Source organism: Podarcis gaigeae, assembly GCF_964106915.1.
Source record: "Podarcis gaigeae genome assembly, chromosome: 1".
NCBI classification, from domain to species: Eukaryota; Metazoa; Chordata; class Lepidosauria; order Squamata; family Lacertidae; genus Podarcis; species Podarcis gaigeae.
The window spans coordinates 107,754,130-107,775,150 of record NC_139678.1 but is presented as its reverse complement, the minus strand read 5'-3'; the positions used below and the strand labels follow the sequence as shown (position 1 = coordinate 107,775,150).

General features: G+C 42.7%; 1 protein-coding gene across 3 annotated transcripts in view; it reads left to right on the top strand.

Annotated features, from left to right (window-relative positions):
• Positions 1-19,179, top strand: part of IFIH1 (interferon induced with helicase C domain 1) — a 29,873-nt gene extending 10,694 nt beyond the window's left edge. For all 3 annotated transcript variants that reach the window (XM_083706335.1, XM_083706334.1, XM_083706333.1), the window contains 13 exons: positions 809-892; positions 3,977-4,200; positions 5,866-6,076; positions 6,696-6,913; positions 8,627-8,743; positions 9,976-10,099; positions 10,214-10,444; positions 11,700-11,956; positions 13,711-13,860; positions 14,789-14,950; positions 17,273-17,463; positions 18,121-18,214; positions 18,321-19,179. In XM_083706335.1, the coding sequence (XP_083562461.1) occupies positions 809-892; positions 3,977-4,200; positions 5,866-6,076; positions 6,696-6,913; positions 8,627-8,743; positions 9,976-10,099; positions 10,214-10,444; positions 11,700-11,956; positions 13,711-13,860; positions 14,789-14,950; positions 17,273-17,463; positions 18,121-18,214; positions 18,321-18,506 (2,249 nt within the window). In that variant the 3' untranslated portion in view covers positions 18,507-19,179. The remainder of the gene's footprint in view (positions 1-808; positions 893-3,976; positions 4,201-5,865; positions 6,077-6,695; positions 6,914-8,626; positions 8,744-9,975; positions 10,100-10,213; positions 10,445-11,699; positions 11,957-13,710; positions 13,861-14,788; positions 14,951-17,272; positions 17,464-18,120; positions 18,215-18,320) is intronic.
• Positions 19,180-21,021: the final 1,842 nt, after the last annotated feature.

The window sequence follows — 21,021 nt, the reverse complement described above, 5'->3', positions numbered from 1 at the left end:
AAAGCACATTAAAACATATTGGGTGGAATTGTGGTCCTCAAGCTGCAAAAGGTTCCCCATCTGTCCTTAAAAAATTGTGGTGCTAGGAGCTTTTTGCTCATGTCCAGACTCCTTAATACTCCCCCCCCCCAAGTGGGTCCACCCACACTGCAACACAGGAGAGAATTAATAGATCTCAGCTTAGCATGCCCAGATTTTCACTCCATCTTTATGGCAACTATGCTCTGTCTGGTTCAGGAGTCAAAACCTATCAGGATGGAGACATTTGTTTTCAGACTTGCTCTCTTGCACTCTTTTTGTAAGCGCATCATCGACCAGTAGGTGGCCCCCTTAGCAATTCGTTGTTAGGAAAGTGTGGTTGCTTTACAGCACAATTTGATGCATATTTACTCAGATGCAAGCCCTGCAGTGGCAAATAATGCTTACCCCCTAGTAAAATGTGCTTAGGATTGCAGTCTTAGGCAAATATTTTCTTGCATTAATGGCTTATGTAGTCTGATCAGGTTGCACTGTGACCTGTGTTTAATTCTAGATATGGCATTCAAGGTTGTGTCCCAAGTATTAAGCAAGAATTTCAGAGCTGGTAAATCTAATCAGGCTAGGACAATATAAGCATTTTGAGCACATGAAAAGGTTCAGGTTTGGTTCCGCTGAAGCATCTAAGATCGCCTGAGCTGTGTGCTTTGCTGAAAATGAGGTTAGAGGGAGACATTCTGGTCTATTAAAATGCAAAGCACATTAGCCTATGATAGAAGTAACTGCATATCACAAAATATTTACACCATCATTTCTGAATTGTGTCTGCCAGATTCTGACGTCAGTTTGCTGGATGCAAGCATCAATGATGTGAGCGAGAGTGTCGTGCAGTGCAGCCTCGCCAACGGTGAATCAGGTCTGACTTTCTCCACGGAACTCTATTTAAAATGCGAAACATTTACACTATCTGTTGAGGGATGATATTCTTGAATCGACTGTTCCAGGATATTTAGCCTAGATTTAAAACTACTTAATTTTATTTAATGGTGACCAATGAGTCTTTTATGTTTTATGCGTCTAATATGTCTGGAATACCAATGTTTTATGGATCCCCCCTCTTTTTCCTTGCTCTTTTATGATTTTACTGCCTAAATTATGCCGACAAAGGCTGGATAAGTGAGCATTTAAGCCACATCATTGTAGGCTGTCGAGGTAGAAACCGTGGCATTCTTCTGTCTAGCATTGTGAGCAAGATCTATCAAATGAATACGTGAGATCAAAACTGCTTGAGGATCAGAGAGAAAGAGAGTTTGGATTCTGTTTCTCCTTCCTGCCTCAAGATTTGATACTTGATGGAATGGAGGATTTTCCCTCCTTCCCCTGTTGTGCAAGAAACAAGAGGTCCAAGACCAGACGACCATCTTCCTCTTAGCACTGTTTTGTACCAAAAGGGAAGGGCAGCACCCAGCCATTGGCCCAAAGCCCAGTGGCTGATGGCAGCTTGTTTGCTCTTCCCAGTAAGGAGCCCATCGCAAGCTCCAGCTGCCCTGTGGGTTGCATTCGAAAGGCGCTCTTAACCTAGAGGATGTTTATAGCAGGCTCGGAGGAAAGCTGTAATTTGGGCAGCAGGGTGCGTGTGTTCTTCCCTTCCAACTCAAGACGTAAAATTGTAAATATTTGTGTGCGACTTCCAAAGCCTTGGAGACAGACAGGATGCAAATATCAATTTAAGGAAGGGCAATTTGTAATTCTTTGTAATTCAGCACAGCTCTTGGGATCCTTCAGTTTCTTGGACGAATTAATGTTATTAATACTTAGTAGTTCTGTTTGTATTGGGCCCACCCAATTTTTTTGATAAATTAATATCCCTCCCTTCCTTCCAGGATGCTAGACTAGATGGGCCATGGGCCCATCTTAGGTCCTTATGGTTAGAAAATTGGATATAAGACCCGGGAGGCCAGACTTCAAATTCCCACACAGTCATGAAGGTCCCAGTCACTTGCTCTCAACCTAACCTACCTCGCAGGATTGTTGTGCGGATAAAATGGGGAGGTGAATAGCCATTGTCAGGTGCTGTTGCGGTTGCTCAAGAGTAACCAGGCAAGACTCCGACCTGTGTTTTACAGGCTTTATTTTGGTGCAAAACTATTTACAGTGAAGAGTCCCAAAGCTCATGTCTGGTTCAATCACTAGCAGAATCCGGGAGTGGTCTTTTTGTACCTCCTCCAACATAAAAGTTTCGTTACCCCCAACCGTTTCCGCCCCTCTCTGCACCTCAGACTACTGCGCAGGACGGGCGATGGCAAGGGCGTGCTTCCCTTGCTCAGGAGCGGTGTTAAGGCTCTCACTAGCACCTCTTCTCCCCTGGAGGTGGGGCTTTCCTCCTCGCCGGAAGAGGAACTGCTTCACAAGATTTTCGGAGACTCCCCGTAACTCAGCTGCCCTTCTATTTCTAGCCTCTGAGCTGATGGCAGTTCCCTGACAGCCATGTATGCCAACTTGAGCTCCTTTGAGAAAAAGGTGGCATATAAATGCAATAAACCAATATTATCTCCCCTCCATTCTGTATCTAATGATCAGAGACTGAATCAGGAGACCTTGAGGGAAATGAACTAGGTGAAAATAACCCTCTTCTCTGCCTTAAGGCTTGCCTCGTCCACTGTCCCCACCCTAGGCTTTTCCATTGCTCTCTTCTTCCACTTGGAGAGATTTCCATTAGGAGATCTTATCCAAGCCTCACTTGAGTTCTATTAGCTTAGTTGGGCTTTCGGGAGAATTTCCCATAGAAAAAGATGCGACACTTCCTTTATACTGCTTACAAATATAACTTTATAGCGTTTTCTGTATGATTTAGCCACTAATGATGATATCATCAGAAAGAAGGTATCTTTTCCAAATATCATCAGATACTCTGAATTTTCCCCCGCCCCTTTCAGTCTGTGTTTCCTTTGGCTCCATCCACTTAGCACAGGGGTCGGCAAAGTTTTTGTGGCTTGGGCCAGTTCACAGTCCCGCAGACGCCGCGGTGGGCCAGAATACGCACACACACACAAACGCTATTTCTGGTGCGGAGGAGGCGTCCGCAGCTTCCCATTGGCTGCAGGAGCTTTCTGCAGCCAATGGGAAGCTGTCCAGCGTCACAGAAGGTGGTCCCCGCTCTGCTCCATGCCGGTTTAGCACAGTACACAGGAGCTGACTGAGCAAGCAGCAGGGGTCCATGGGCCGGTTAAATGACCCTCAATTAGGTTGCCGACCCCTGGTTTAGCATATCATAAAATTTTGGCAGTAGGCTTTTCAATCCATATAGTGTCTTTTAAAATGCAGTTGTCTCTGTTTATTTGACCTCTCCCCCATAGGTCTCCAGAGTAAAACATATTATATGGTGAAACAGAAAACAATCCTGGCCCCTGAATATTATCATATGGATATAATTCTAGTCAGTAACAGGCCACATTCTTTTGACAAGATCATAAAACATCAAGCAGTCCTAAATTCAGTTGCTTTTACTATTGTTACTCATTAAATTGTATACCACTAAATGCAAAGATGGTTTACTAATCATAAAAAAATAATTGAATAATATGATTAGAATACAGAATAATTTAAAAGACACCGTAATTAAAATGCACAATAGAACCACTTCATTAAAATGTTGAAATATGAACAACTATGATTAATATTTGAACTGCTCCTGCTCACCTGCCAAAAATTACCCTCATGTGGTTGGCTGGGCTTGTTCTGGATATGACCCTTGAGCTGAAAAAGGTTCCCACCTATGGTGTACAGGATTGGAGCCTTAAATTGTGCATCCCAAGAATTGACACCAGCTGTGATGCCTGACAGGTGTTTGCACAAACATTTCTGCTGTTGTGGGGAGAAGGCAGGAGTTATCATTGGTCAAAAAACATGGGCGTCTCAGGCTTACACCTAAATCTGCATGGCGGAAATGATAGAGGAGTAGTAGAATGCTTTTCTATTTCTTGGTCTCTCTTAAATGCAGATGATGCTGAGGATGAAGAAACAAGAGTTTCACCAGAGCCAGAGCTGACTCTCAGAGACTACCAGATGGAGGTTGCCAAACCAGCCCTGGAAGGGAAGAATATTGTCCTGTGCCTTCCTACAGGCAGTGGCAAGACCCGAGTGGCCGCCTACATTGCCAAAAACCACTTGGATAAGAGAACGGAAGCCGGAGAGCATGCAAAAGTTATTGTGCTTGTCAACAAGGTACGCTGTCCAGAGGTTCTCAAACAGGGTCCCATGAACTACTAGTGGTCTGTGATGTTAGGAGGTCCTCAAAAGCTTGCAAAACCGTTGAGGATATCTGTACCTGGCCCTGTGCTCGATGTACTTTTTTCTGACAGTTAAGATCGAGATTGTCTTTGAACCAGGGCTGGGTTATCAAACAGGCTAACAAGACCCTAATCCAGGTGTGGTGATCACACAGGGCCCCCGGACGTTTGACAGTCTATTGACCCTGTGGCACCACTGTGATTGCTTTCTTCGCTGCCACCACCCCGCTTCTCACGGGGACACACGGAGTCCAGACAGTTGTTAACATTAACAAATAATCAAGTTTATTTTTAAATGCAGAAACAAGCGTATGGTTTCAGTTTATTTTTCTCTTGTCAGTTTCTTAATCTTAGTTCCTAACAACTCCAAACTGATTATTCCAACTATCTATCTGACTCAACCTAACAATTCCTCTAACTCTTTCTCACAATACAACTCTATCAACCCACACCTAATCCTCCCTCTTCCTTCTTCACCTCCCAAACATCAACTCTCAACTCCCAAACCTCAACTGACTTTCAAAACCTCCCACTCTAACTTTTACTCCCCCCTTGCATTCTCACTAGCCAATCACATCACACCCATTTTAACCCTTTCCTTATGACCCATCCTAGGAGGCAAACACCACATTAGGGTTTCCCAGTCTTGGGTCTCCAGCTGTTTTGGACTACAACTCCCATCATCCCTAGCTAGCAGGACCAGTGGTCAGAGATGATGAGAGTTGTAGTCCAAAAAGAGCTGGAGACCCAAGTTTCGGAAACCCTGCCCTAGTCTTAAGGCCAATGATTTTCTTAAAAATGATGTTGATGTGGCCTCTCCTTAAAGCAATACCAGAAAGTTGTAAAATTGTGTCTGCTCTTGGATCTGTAGAGCAAAAACAAACACTTATTAAGCAGTACATAAAGGTGCCCAACAAAACTTCAAGCAGTCCAACGGGGTGGGGAGACAATTTTGAGAACCGCTGTGCTATCTACTTATGTGAGTCATGCAAGCACAGAACTGTAGGATGGCAGGCATTTGGTTCCAAAATAACGAAATACTTCATTCTGAGCGGAAGCACAGTTCATATTCTTGCCTTGCAGGGGGTTGGACTAGATCAGGGGTCAGCAACCTTTTTCAGCTGGGGGCCGGTCTGTTGTCCCTCAGACCTTGTGGGGGGCCGGACTATTTTTTTGGGGGGGGCGGGGAAATGAACGAATTCCTATGCCCCACAATGCCTACCCATGTAAAAACACCAGGCAGGCCCCACAAATAACCCAGAGATGCATTTTAAATAAAAGGACACATTCCACTCATGTAAAAACACACTGATTTCTTGACCGTCCGCGGGCCGGATTTAGAAGGCAATTGGGCTGGATCCGGCCCCCGGGCCTTAGGTTGCCTACACCTGGACTAGATGATCTTCAGAATCCCTTCCAATTCTACAATTCTGTGATTCATGTTAGTGGGTTAAGCTTGCATAACCTTTGGCCAAAACTCCTTAGCATGCTTTGGATGCTATTGTGTAGTTCGCAAATGCGCAAAGAGCTTAAACAAAGGTCATTATTACAGTAGGGGCTTAATTGTATCCCCAACACTTGGTTGGAAACCTTTCCCTAGGTGCCATTGGTGGAGCAGCATTTCCGGAAAGAATTTCACCCCTTCCTGAAGCATCAGTATCGTGTCATTGGGCTGAGCGGTGCTTCTCAGCTGAAAATTTCCTTCCCTGCAGTTGTCGGAGATTACGATGTCATTATCTGCACAGCACAGATCCTTGAGAATGCATTGCAAAATGCAGACCAGGACGAAGAAGAGGGAGTTCAGTTAAAAGGTATTTATTGTGGATAACTGTGTGCCTGTTCGTGGTTCTGAGGCCCTAAACACATTTTGTTTGTGTACCTTTAGAAACATGCTTAAAACGGACACTTAGATTTTGGAAGAAAGAGGTCTCAAATTGGGACATGCTGCTTATGGACTACTTTAATCATCATCAATAACAATTTTATTATTTATACCCAGCCACTCTGGGAGGCTTCCAACACATAAAAACATAATAAAAGGTCAAACATTAAAAACTTCCCACTACAGAACTGCCTTCAGATGTCTTATAAAAGTTGTGTAGTTCTTTATCTTCTTGTCATCTGATGGGAAGGCATTCCACAGGGAGGGCACCACTGTGAAGAAGGCCCTTTGCCTGATTTCCTATAGCTTCACTTCTCCACTTTTTTCAAAAGAACGTCTGAGTAGACATGGTTAGGATTGTGCACTGTGCATTATGTCTCTCAGGGGCAAACTATGCAGACTGGGTTTATTGCAAGCAACCAGTTGTGTGTATGTGTTCCAATGGAAATGGGTGCCCTAATCCCAAACAAAAGTTGTAATCCTTCCTGGGACTTTATGGTGAATGGCTGGTAAGACACTTTATTAAACAAGTAAATGTTTTCCCTCAGAGTTCTCCCTGATCATCATTGATGAATGCCATCACACTCAGAAGGAAGCGGTGTATAACGGTATCATGCGCCAATACTTAAAAGAGAAGAGGGACAATGAGAAGCAAAGGAAAGAGGGAAAGCAGTGTTCTCCACAAGCTCAGGTTCTGGGACTGACAGCTTCACCTGGCGTCGGAGGTGCGAAAAATGCGGCAAAGGCTGAGCAGCATATTTTGAAAGTAAGTCACCGTAGACTTGGAAGGTCAAGTCTGGATCCAACCCAATAGGGGGGAGTGGGGCAGATTGATACAGAAAAATTCAATCTCATATTTTATGTCACAAAAGTGAGTCAAATAATAATTTTTTTGGCTTGATGCATGGCATAACTAATCAATATTATAATAGCAATCAAAAGAACCATTAAAGTTAGAAGATAATAAGAATATAATGACTTCGGTTTTTTAAAAAGGGTTTTTTATCCTTCTGCCCCACCTAAGGGGCACTTTGATACATTGGAGGGGGCACTTTGATACAAAGCGCAAATTAATTGTATGAGAATGGTGATTATTTGCAAAAAATATATATGAAAAAACAGTTTTTAATTAGTTCTAGGTATGAGCTTTCGTGTGCATGCACACTTCTTCAGATAGAAGAAGAAGTGTGCATGCACACGAAAGCTCATACCTAGAACTAACTTAGTTGGTCTTTAAGGTGCTACTGGAAGGATTTTTTTAATTTTGTTTTGACTATGACAGACCAAAACGGCTACCTATCTATAACCAGTTTTTAATTGTGAGAGATCATAATCAGCCTTACAATTTGTTACTTAAAATCTAAATTACGTATCAAAACTAACAGTGTTTCACACACATTATAGACTTTATGGCAGGTTTTCTTAACAAAACATCAAAACTTAATGTTAATCTTTCCTCAAACACCAATCCATTAAAAAAAAGACAAACATACAAGATCCTGGGTTTTCCCTGAGATATGACACATGATAATCAGTCATACTATATTTAGAAATGACTTTGGCCACATAGTAAACAACAGTTTTTCTTTTCAAATTTAATGAGTTTAGAGATTTCAGGCAAATTTGTATATTGGGGCATTTTTGTACACTAGCAGGGCACTTTTATATATATCAATGTGCCCCATGTTTTAGTGTATCAAAATGCCCCAACGGACATTTTCAAAAAAACCTAACAATTATTAATAAAACCATTGAACTTATTTAAAAATCACGTGTAATCCTGATTACTGAGTGGAATAGCTTACCTTTGGTATTTTTAAATCTTAACTAAACAACGCAAAACAGTGTTGGAACACTTTTACATTTCACCTATTTTTTTAGTTGGCCGAACTAAAAACACACCTACTCTCGTCAAACACCAACAGCTAACTGGCAGGCGGCGCGGTTGCAAGTGTTGTACTCACACATGTAAAGACACGTTTTAGTGATGTTGTAATATGAATAACATTTCTCGATATTGAAATATTGTTGGTGTATCAATGTGCCCCACTTCCCCCTATATTGTTGAATTAGGATTTGACTGCTTTCTATAATTTATTGTTGGTTGGTGTGTTGTTGTTGTTTTTAAAAATCAATCAATAACAACAACATTAATTTGCCTATTTGCAAAAGCGGAGATGGGAGGATTTGGAAAAGGCCAACTGGGAATGAGAAAACCAGAGGATGAGGAAGCCAGAAATCATAGCCACAAGCATAAATCTATATTTTGGATTGGGCAAAACATTGTTACTGAAGCCAAAAAACCCACTATGCATATATTTATTCATGGTTGGGCACCCTTATTAATCATCTGAGGTAGTGAAAGCTTAATTAGAAAATATATGTTAAGACTGATTTCATGCGGAGAAATGTTACGTCTTTAGCCAGCATTACTCACAAAATGCATGTGCCATGTCTGTTATAACCTTCCTGCTTCCAGATATGTGCCAATCTCGATGCAGATGGAATTATGACAGTTCAAGAACATGCCCTACAGCTGAAGGATCAGGTGAAAGAACCCTCCAAGAAGTTTGAGATTGCAGACAACAAGAGAAAGGTATGGATTTTTGTTGAGGCTTTTTCTCGTTGAATTTATTTATTTCTTCTCTGCTTTTGCCTCTTCATAATAAATCTGGCGCTTCAGAAGCGAGCCCACCTTGAAGCAAGGCGCTTCATGGGCTATAGGATTCAACTTTGTGTCTATCCAAGTCTGCTTCTTTCTCTCCCACCCCAAACGGAACCATCTACGTATAACTTGTGTCCTTTGGGGCCAGAATTGAATTGGGTGGAATCTGAGGGCATGAATCCTGCCACATTTCAGAAGGATAGCCATAGTGGTTTCCCCACAAGGACAGGCATTACAGTTTTAAGGTGGGTAAGAAAGGCATTCCCCCTCGTGTGCATCCTCAGTCAAACAGCTACCACAACAAAGCAAGACGAAATAAGTGAACCTATGTTTCTGTGGGCCACAAAATAACAAGCAGGCATATGCATCCGTGGGCCACTGAAAACCATCTACAGTGGCACCTCGGGTTACATATGCTTCAGGTTACATACGCTTCAGGTTACACACTCTGCTAACCCAGAAATAGTGCTTCAGGTTAAGAACTTTGCTTCAGGATAAGAACAGAAATCGGGCGGCAGCAGGAGGCCCCATTATCTAAAGTGGTGCTTCAGGTTAAGAAAAGTTTCAGGTTAAGAACGGACCTCCGGAACGAATTAAGTACTTAACCTGAAGTATCACTGTAGGGGACTTTGTGTGACCTGCAGTTTGTGTCCTTGCGTTATCATGGAAGCAAGATTTCATTTCAGCTGGAGGTTTCCATCTATTTTGATATGCACACTATCAAAGAGAGAAGCAGGGGCGTCTTACTCATAGAGGCTAGTGGTGCAGGGCACCAAGTTCTGGAGGGCACCAGGGAAGAGGCAGAGGCTGGCATCAGCTCGCCACCCTTGCCCGCCTCTGCCATGCCGCACCGAAGCAGTGCCACGCCCAGAGCCTCCGCGCACGAAGCGGCCAGCTCCACCTCTTCCCCGACACTTTTCTCTGCACCTGGCAACCTGGGGGCCATTTTCATGAGCTGCACAGGCATAACCATTCGTTGCTTGATAATTGGCTTGCTGTGAAGTAATTGGGCCATTTTGTTCATGTCTAGGGGAGTATGTACTTGTTTATATAAATATTCTCTCTCGCTGATGTAAAACTGAAGGAATTCGTATCCCTTGTTGATGTTGGCAGAGTATCCCTTTCCTCATTACTGAGTGACTGCCCATGTTTTTCATTTTTAGGATCCGTTCAGAGAGAAACTCATAAACATAATGACAGGGATCCAGACCTATTGTCAATTCAACCCAAGGGCTGAGTATGGATCTCAGACCTATGAACAGTGGGTGATTCAAGAGGAGAAGAAAGGTAACCATGTTTTTAAGTGTTTTGTAATGTTTTGCTATGTCGGTTGTCCAACACTCTCCCAGACACCTGTCTGTTGGTTTGGTAAAATTTGTTTCCCCCGCCCCTCCTGCCTAGCTGCCAAAGAAGAACATCGCAAGCAGCGGGTCTGTGCAGAGCATTTGAAGAAATACAACGATGCCTTGATAATTAATGACACCATCCGAATGATTGATGCATATAATCATCTCAAAAGCTTCTACAAGGAAGAAAAGAGTAAGAAGGAGGCAGTGAATGAACACAATGAGGATCAGCCAGGAGCATCAAAACCAGATGACACTGATGCATTCCTTATAGATTTGTTTTATGGTAAGCATGAGACCCTTGGCAAATTGCCATATATTCTTCCACTAACCTCTGTGCAAATCAAATAAGAACCCAAATCCGACCATTGCTTATAGTTAGGTTACCCTACTCAGAAAATAGTAGCTTGAACATAGTGGCTGACAGGGACACAGTGATGACATCAGAAGTTTACATCTGTGGGACTCCTTTTCTTTAGCATCCTAGGTTATTGCGGGCTGCCTTTCACTTCCAGCAGAGATGGAAAGCCCAAATGTTGCTTGATTTACTGATCCCATTACCCTCGCCCAGCATCGCCAGTGGATGAAGGGAGTTCTCTGGAGCAGGAGCAGGTGTGGGTGCTTACATGACCTCCCATAACAGGAGTTGCTGCGGTTTACTAGAAGAGAGAGGGAAAGGGATGAACTCAGTATGGTGCAAATGCATGGACTGCAGTGCTGGATCGGTTCCACCAGAGCATTTGAACTGCACCAACCTTGCCACTGTCTCTCCCTCCCAGTAAGCCACAGGAACTTCAGGGCCTGGAAGTCCCATACGGGTTGATGCCTACCCCACTGACCACTGCCTTTCTGGAAGGCCATAGATTTCCCACCCATGGCTTACATAGTAAGGGGAATATCAGTTAAAGCACATCCTTGCCACCTTCCCCTTTAATTGTGACGCACAAACACATACACACCCTTTTTTATTAAAGCTTAATTAATTTCTTAATTAGCAGTTTGCAGCTAATTGGTGTGATGGAGAAGCAGATTAATTAAGCAATAAAATGGCAGGACCAGATTCAGAAATTAGCATCTGACTGGTCTTGCCCATCAGCCTTTCTTTCTTTTTTCCATTGTTTGCTAATGAAATCTTTCAGGTTTCACTAAGTATTATTTATTGCTTATTTGGTGAATTGTATCCCACCTTTCTACCCAATGGTGCTCAAGGTGGTGACAAGTATGAAGCTTTTATTAAGTATGATGGCCCTACTTACTTTTATTTTTGCACAGACTAAATATCTGTACAGTACTAGCATTTCTGAGATGCAATGAAGCCATCGTGATCCTATATTGAACGTTGGTATTTGCTGTGTGCTATAGGCTATAAATCATATATACCCAACAGGTTACCCACCAGAGGTTGTTGGACCCCCAACTCTGATCACCCCCAGCCAACATGGCCAATGGTCTGGGCAGATGGGAGTTGTAGTCCAATAACACCTGGGGAGTGACAAGTTAGGTTCAGTGTTTTATTCATTTATGCCTGTTCATTTTTATAGCGAAAGAGAAGGAGCTGAAGCAGTTAGCCAGTGAAGCAAAATACGAAAATGAAAAGCTGACCAAGCTGCGTAGAACATTAATGGAAGAATTCACAAAGACATCTGAGCCCAGAGGAATCATTTTCACAAAGACTCGGCAAAGTGCTGTTGCTCTCCATCAGTGGATTGAAGAGGACCCAAAATTTGAGGACGTTAAAGTGAAATCTCACTATCTTATTGGTGCCGGGCACAATAGTGAGTTTAAGCCCATGACTCAGGTAAAGAATGAAGGTAAAATACGATATCATATTTTTCTTTACCGCGCAGTTGGGAGGGAACAGATTCTCTGATAGGTGGAGTAGCAATCCTTGCCTGTTCTTATCCTGACTATTTGATTTGGTGAGTACCTGAATAAACCCCAATGAATAAGCGGCAATAGATCCAAAAACTGATATTCTTGGAGAAAGTCATTTCAGATTAGCATCTTACCCGCTTCATTTTTCTCCTATAATCTGGTGTCACTACAAAAATAGAGAGGGCAGTTACTAAAAGGATATGCTGAGCCTTTTGTTTATCATGTTCCTTCTGCCACAAACAAGCCCAAAATCCATTTTTTGTTTCCTCACTTTGTGCTTCTTCTATTTAAAAAACAAGGGCAGCCAGAGCAACAAAGAGAAGGAGTGTGACGTAACGCGAGGGTTCGAGGAAGGCGGCCTCGTGGCCTACAAAGTCCCCTCCTATGGACACCTGATAGTCTGCCGCACTTTTCAGCCATGTCCCAAGCTGGGATCTCAAGCTCCTCAGGCCCTGAAGCTAAAGTGGCATTCCCAGTAAAGAAGTGAGAAGATGCCAGGCAGTGCGACACTAGCACATCTTGTGCTAGGACCTCTAGCTGTGCGAATAGCACACTTGACGAAGAAGTGCAAGGATGCCAGGGGAGGAGAAAATGCAGGAGGCGAGCAGTTCTTGCCCACCAAAGTCTACTCTAAGCCTTTGGGGAGAGATGGCCAATAAGAAGAATGTGGCGAGACTTGGGGAACGGTCCTTTGGTTCTGACTCCTCCCTCTCGCCTATTATTGATGGGGGAAAGTGGCATTCACAGCTTTTCAGCGAATAAATAGATTCCAATGGAGAACATTCAGGATAGATAGCTATTTGGAAGAGAGGGCTGGAGATGCCACCATGCCTCCTCTGATTTATCCACTTCCAGCATTTAGTACCGAGAGGCTTGTTGTAGAAGGAAACCCAAAGAAAGGCCATGCAAACCTAGAGATGTTCCTCTAACATCTAAGCTTTTCCAGAAAGAGGAAGATTCTACTTAGCACTTCCAAGCCATCAAGTAGGGTGAAAGGACAGAGGACCGTGTTTAAGAGCAGATCTCATGGGAAATCCACAAGAAGCTGCTTGGAATTTTACTAGTATAGTATCTTTTTGAGGTGGGTTTTGTGTGAAACTGTACAGTGGTGCCCCGCAAGATGGAAAACCCGCTAGACGAAAGGGTTTTCCGTTGTGGAGGCGCTTCGCAAAACGAATTTCCCTATGGGCTTGCTTCGCAAGATGAAATGTCTTGCGAGTTCCTGCAGGTTTTCCCCCCCTTTTCCTAAGCCGCTAAGCCACTTATCAGCTGATCCACTAAAAGCCGCTAAACCACTAATAGCGCTAATCCGCTAAGCTGTCAGTGGGCTTGCTTCACAAGACGAAAAAACCGCTATACGAAGAGCCTCACGGAACGGATTAATTTCGTCTTGCGAGGCACCACTGTATTTGTGTCTCCTGTCCATCAAACCCAGTTGAGCTAAACCCCCTACTGTAGAAGAACCAGTATTATCCATTCAAAGCTTTTGAGAAAGTTTATGCCTTGTGTTATGGTTGCTGAAAGTTGGGCTCCTTTGTAAATTGGTTCAGAAGTAATGTTGGATATGTAAGCACAGAAAACGTATGTGCAACTCGCCAAACTCCCCTGACTTGCCCATTAGCTGTCGAATGCATTTTTCCTTCCATTAATGAACATGTTTGCAATATGTTTCCACAGAATGAACAAAAGGAAGTCATTGAAAAATTTCGTGCTGGAAAAGTCACCCTCCTTATTGCTACTACTGTGGCAGAAGAAGGCCTGGATATCCCAGAATGCAACATAGTTATCCGCTATGGCCTTGTTACCAATGAAATAGCTATGATGCAGGTATGCCCCATTTGTATGTTTAGATTTGTTTTCTCCCTGATCACCCTAGAGAGTTATTAAAACAAAATACCACGTAAAAACTTTTTTTTAAAAAAGCAGCAGTATAAAAACAGATAAAAGCACATAATAAGAATTTAATAATAAGCATTTATTATTTATACCCCGCCCATCTGGCTGGGTTTAAGAGCAACTCAAACAAAAATTTGTGGGGTTCAAGCACATGAAACAGCCCAATCTTATGGGTTTTTCTGTTTCATCTCCTGCAGAGAAAAAGGCATTCCATTCAGAAAATGCCCATTTTGTGCATATATACAGAACCATTTTACACAGATAAATACATTAGCAGGGTTTTAGGATTACTTGTAATTTTGTTATGAATGGACAATAGGTAATTTAAATGATTTTGAAAGTTAACAATGGACATTGATAAATAATGGAACATTGAAAAATAATGAAACCAAAAAAGGGACATGGGGGAAGTCAATTTGTTTTGTAGTATTTTGATTTTGTATTGAAGTTCTTATTTTTGTTTTGTTTTGTTTTGGGGAAAAGTAATAAATTGTTATCAGAAAATGCCCATTTTGGGGTTGCTGCCCTATGATATTCTGTAGGACAAGGGTGCCTTGAGTAGAATTTCCCTGGATGATTTATCTTACAGCTCTACACAGGTGCAGGCAGTCTTTCAGGTAACCTGGTCCCAAGTTATTTAGGACTTTATACGCTAACAATAAAGCCTTGAACAAGGCCAGGGAGCTTATTACTTACAGGCTTTTGGTGAGCATCTCGCTAACCTGCTGGAAACGAGATTTGTAGCTTGGTCCAGGATCGCTGCTCACCCCTCAGGAGGCAGGAGACACACCCCGACTCCTGCTTGTATGTACACCTGAACGCCCTGTATTTATTTATCTATTTGCCTTGTCTGTTCCAGGCTCGTGGACGAGCTCGAGCGGACGAGAGCACCTATGTGCTTGTGGCGTCGGGGGAATCGGGAGCTGTGGAACGTGAAAGCGTCAACATGTTCCGCGAGACATTGATGCACAAAGCAATCAAACGTGTCCAGGCGATGCCCAGAGAAGAGTATAGACGTAAGGTAAATGGCCTATACCATAGCTAAGGCTGCTCTGGTTCTAAAAAGAGGAGCCACGTTGGTCTTGAACTTGCAAAAGTATGTTGGGAGGGGGAGCCTCGTGGCTGCCCCTCTTTGCACATCACTGCCACATGCAGATCCTTTGGCAAGGAAGAGCCCCATCCACCCACCCCCCTGCTTTATAATACAGGTTACAGACTCTGTTAACCCAGAAATATTACCTCGGGTAATATTTGCTACAGGATCAGAACAGAAATCGTGCTCCGGTGGTGCAGCGGCAGCAGGAGGCCCCATTAGCTAAAGTGGTGCTTCAGGTTAAGAACAGTTTCAGCTTAAGAACGGACCTCCAGAACGAATTAAGTTCTTAACCCGAGGTACCACTGTACCAGCAACAGGTCGTCTTCTCAAATACAGTGGTACCTCGGGTTACATACGCTTCAGGTTACATATGCTTCAGGTTACAGACTCCGCTAACCCAGTTCTTAACCTTGGGTTAAGAACTTTGCTTCAGGATGGAACAGAAATCGTGTTCCAGTGGCGCAGCTAAAGGGGTGCTTCAGGTTAAGAACAGTTTCAGGTTAAGAACGGACCTCCAGAACGAATTAAGTACTTAACCCGAGGCACCACTGTAAAGGAAAGCTCTGGGCTGATGTGTGAGGCCAGTGGATTGGGGTTCTTTGCTCCCCCACTTCCCTAGAACTGTCTGCTTCAGCTGGCATCAAATGGATCTGAGAGGACCAGATGGGTAAAAGAGTAAGAGGAGATCCGGAAAGATCTGTGGCCTTCTGTGTGAAACCACCTAGTTTGCTTCATGGCCCCTGGGTCCTAGTCTGACACTCAAACCCCTCCTTTATACTGGTTCACTTACTTTTACCAACCTATGATACAGGACTGCAACAAGATAAGGCTTTGAATGTGGGGCAGGGCGAATGGTGTGCAAATCCTAAGTGGCGGTGTTACTATCAGTGTGGTGTTTCTCTTTATTTTACTTCAGTGTGGTGGTTCTCTTAATCTTTGGCTGATTGATATTCCATAGGGAATATTGCCTGGCGCCTTCATTATACACCTTTAGGCGCCTGGAAAATATGTTGCTTTTTAACCAGGACTTTGGCTGATCTGATTTACATCCTATGCCCTTAAAAAAAATGTTTGGGGGGGCAACTATTGGGATGTTTTTATTTTCATTATGTATTTTGCGGTTTTATGTCTTGATTTTATTCTGTGAACCGCCTTGAGACCCCTGGGTATAGGGTGGTATAATAATAATAATAATGCCTTTTAAATGTGTCTGCAGGAAGGGAGAGCTATTGTTTTGCTGTCTTGTTTTACGTATTTACTTGTTTTTATTCTGCATTTTATTCTGTGAGCTGCCCTGAGATCTTATGATGAAGGGTAGTATATAAATCTGATTTTATTTTAATTTATTATTATTTATTAATCTTAGTGTATCTGCTCCATTTACATGTAAAGCCTCAGGTGGGTAGCTCTCATCTTGGCTCTGCTAGAGTGAGAATGCAAAGTTTAATGAGGCTGAGGAAAAGATTCTCAGCCCCTGCCTTATACACAGATGGACCAGTTTAGTTTAGCCTTGAGAAAAGCAGATGGAGCGAGTGTACCCACATATTTTTGGTTTAAACATTCTTAGTTGTAAAAAAATAGGAGGGTGCATTTTTTTTCTTTTTTTAGTTTAAAATAATTGCATGTTACTAACGGCTTGTAGATTTGACGTTTTGTGATTGCTTGTATTATGTAGTGCTGCTTCTGCTTCTAATTTCAGTTTCAGATGTCATATTGTCTTAAATCTTTTATTTTGTGTTGGAACTCGCTTTGGCATTGCATCCATGGTGAAAAGCAGAGTCCACACATTTTAAAAATAAATAGAAATAAAATAGATCAATGTTAACCTGTAAAGCGGCCTAAGAATATGGAGGGAAAGGGAAGAGTCATTACCTGTTGTAGCAAATTATAAACTAAATAAGATAAATAGTTCAAAGTAAGCCAATATAATCTAGGTGGTTGTTTTAGTAGTGGTTATTTGGTTAATAGGCAGAAAAACAAGAGTGATTTTTATTATTTATTTAGGGAAGCTTTTAATGTTTGATGTATTACTGTATTTTAATATTTGGTTGGAAGCTGCCTAGAGCGGCTGTGGAAGCCCAGCCAGATGGGCGGGGTATAAATAATAAATTATTATTATTAATTATTATTAAATGCCTCTTGAATCAATTTCCTAACATGAAGTGTTCAGGTTCACCTCAGACTTGTGACTTCTTTTTGGAGGGGGGGTAGGCTGATGACTTCATATGCACTTTGTTCCTTCATTAGATACGAGACTTTCAGCTGCAAAGCAAGATGGAGGCAAAAATGAAGGCTAGGAAAGAACAGTCAAAGAAATTCAAGGAACAACCATCCTTGATCAAGTTCCTCTGCAAAAACTGTACCAAGCTGACCTGTTCAGGAGAAGACATACAGGTCATTGAAGACATGCATCATGTCAGTGTCAAAACGGAATTTGCGTAAGTGTCCTGCTCAGGGCTCTTGGTAGAGAAGCCTTTGTAATTTATTATTTATACCCCGCCCATCTGGCTGAGTCTCCCCAGCCACTCTGGGCGGCTTCCAATCAAGTGTTAAAAACAGTACAGCATTAAATATTAAAAACTTCCCTGAACAGGGCTGCCTTCAGATGTCTTTTAAAGATAGGATAGCTGCTTATTTCCTTCATCTGAAGGGAGGGTGTTCCACAGGGTGGGCACCACTACCGAGAAGGCCCTCTGTCTGGTTCCCTGTAACCTCACTTCTCGCAATGAGGGAACCACCAGAAGGCCCTCGGCGCTGGATCTCAGTGTCCGGGCTGAACGATGGAGGTGGAGACGCTCCTTCAGGTATACTGGACCAAGGCCGTTTAGGGCTTTAAAGGTCAGCACCAACACTTTGAATTGTGCTCGGAAACGTACTGGGAGCCAATGCAGATCTCTCAGGACCAGTGTTATGTGGTCCCGGCGGCCACTTCCAGTCACCAGTCTTGCTGCCGCATTCTGGATTATTATTTAGGCAGCTGAGAGCAGGAGGAATGTCCAGAAGTGGAAATGGGTGGAACACACCTTCCCTTGCCTCCCTGACCTTTCATTGCTGTGACCTGTATTATCCTAATTCTTACTTATCTATCATTTTAGGGACCTTTATATTAAAAGAGAAAACAAGACTCTGCAAGCAAAAGCAGCGGATTATCAAACCAATTGGGAAATTATCTGCAAAGATTGTGGACAAGTAAGTGTCTTGTTATGGGCTTGTACATTTTGGTTGCCTTAATAATCAGCGATTGTTTTACTCAGTTGTCATCTTTTCCTTACGGATTCCTTCATTTATTTCCCAGGTTTGGGGAAATATGATGGTGTTCCGAGGCCTAGACCTGCCTTGCTTGCAAATAAAAAATTTTGTGGTTTCGTTCAACGAGAAGAAAACTTCCGTCAAAAAGCTCTTCAAAAGATGGGGCGAGCTGCCCATCAAATTTCCAGATTTCAGTTATGCGGATCATTGCATTTCCAGTGATGATGATTAAGAAGGCTTGAGAGAGAGAGAGACTCTAAGGCATGTGGAGATGCTAAGATTGCGCACTCAGGTTCTTAATAGGGAAAGGTTTACCTGAGCATGTTTATGACTTGAGGACCACAGCACCAAGCAACGGCTTGTATGCATGGCAAGAGCTTTCTTTTCGCATCAAATTCTGAGTAGTCGGTTCATGCGTGCAGCTGTGAGTCACAGAGTGGGAAGGTGTAGTTGCGTGATGCCCACACTTGTATAAATTAGCTCAACAATGTGGAATTGCCAAGTGCAGTCGAAAGCTTCTGGGGAGAGTCATTTTGCTTGCATTCGACCCTGCAGTGGCTGTCTAGGGTGGACCAACGTCATCAGACCATGTGGAACCATGTCTCTAATCAGAAAACAGCATTAAATAAAACCCATGTTACCAATTATTCTGTTGCCTAATACACAGCTGATGCTATATTCAAGTTCCTGTGCAATTCATCAATAAAAGCACATTTCCTAAATTGATTTGTGATCGAACTTTAACAAAAGAGGCAAAGTCTGCTGATGTTTTACTGAATCTAGTGTCTTGTTTATGTTACAAATATATATGTATTTCAGCTACAAAATGTTTTGCACTTTAGTACCGGGCAGCTTGTTGCTCAATGTTCCTGTTAGATAAAAATAAAATAAAAAATAGGCCATTGGTGACTTTCTGTTCTCTCTTTTTTAAACTGTTTTTGACTGCAATACTAATCCCATTTAACAGGTAATAAACCCCCATTTAACTCACCGGCACTTATTTCTGAGTAGACACCTATAGGATTGCACTTGTTAGTTTATTGACTTAAATCAGGCATGGGGAATCTGGCTATGCTCCTGTTTGCTGAATCTATTACTCCCATCAGCCCAAGCATGGCCAGTGGCATGGCATGATGGGAGTTGTAGTTCAGAAACAGCTGGCTGGTCAGAGGTTCCCCACACCTGCTCTAAATGTAAAAGGATGTATTCTCAGAAGGAAAAAGAGTATGGATTTATACATTAGGAAGCCTGGGGCACAGGTGAGTGGCATTCTTGGGGAAATTGTATATTTATAACATCTTGGATAAAAGAGAAAGTACTGTTAAACAGGTTATTGATATTACCATAAAGAAGCAAAGTGAAAGGGCAAGTATCTTAGCACATGTATGTGGATTGTATTCTACACTAGCTGTTTAATGGTGCATCTACACTAGCTGTTTAATTTGGAATGAGCATCATTCATTCCATTAAAAAAAAATAGTTCAGATTTTTATAGAGAATTCAGATTACATTGTCTCTTCTGGTATTTTTCATGTTGCTTTCTTGTCTTTCTGAGATAGGATTTTTGTCTTAAAGCACAATTATATTACGAACCTACCCAGTGTAGATTTGCAAAGAATTATTTGGGCTTTTAGGGCCACTGTCACTTTAATTAGTAGTATAATTGTCGTGTCATTAGTCAGTTCCTACACCAAAAAAGACCCCGATTTGCATAAGATATGTATACGGTAAAAAGGTAAAGGACCCCTGACAGTTAAGTCCAGCCGTGAACTACTCTGGAGTTGCGGCACTCATCTCACTTTACAGGCTGAGGGAGCCGGCACTTGTCCATAGACAGTTTTTCCGAGTCATGTGGCCAGCATGACTAAGCTGCTTCTGGCACAATGGAGCACCGAAACCAGAGCAGTGCACGGAAACGCTGCTTTTTACCTTCCTGCCAGAATGGTACCTATTTATCTACTTGTACTTTTTTTGGCGTGCTTTCGAACTGCTAGGTTGGCAGGAGCTGTGACTGAGCAACAGGAGCTCACTCCGTTGCGTGGATTCGAACCACCAACCTTCTGATCGGCAAGCCCAAGAGGCTCAGTGGTTTAGACCACAGCACCACCCGCGTCCTATGTACATTAATAGATGCAACTGCATGTTGCAATTTAAATAGAAATACATTGCCATAGGGGGAGGGGGAATACTTTGGCCACCTCATGAGAAGAGAAGACTCCCTGGAAAAGACTCTGATGTTGGGAAAGATGGAGGGCACAAGGAGAAGGGGATGACGGGGGATGAGATGGCTGGACAGTGTTCTCGGAGCTACCAGCATGAGTTTAACCAAACTGCGGGAGGCAGTGGAAGACAGGAGTGCCTGGCGTGCTCTGGTCCATGGAGTCATGAAGAGTCGGACGCGACAACGACTAAACCAACAACAAGAGGGGAAAACACCAAGTGGCTTGGATGCCTGCTCAGTCTGCTGGCAGGCTGCTGCTCCAGGCTCCTCTATATTTTTATGTTTCCTTTTCTTTCTTTTTCAACAAAAATAACAAACAACCACAAACAAAGAAAATTATACACAACAACAATATCAAATCCATAAAATGGGATTCTCCCGTCACTTCCCTCCCCTGATTCCTTAAATTCCCTTTTCAACTGCATGTCATTTCTACTCCAAATTGGGTCTTTTGCCTCAAATTTCCTATATTCTGAAATTAACACGTGTTCTTAAAATCCTGCTTAAATGTATTAACCTGTTTACA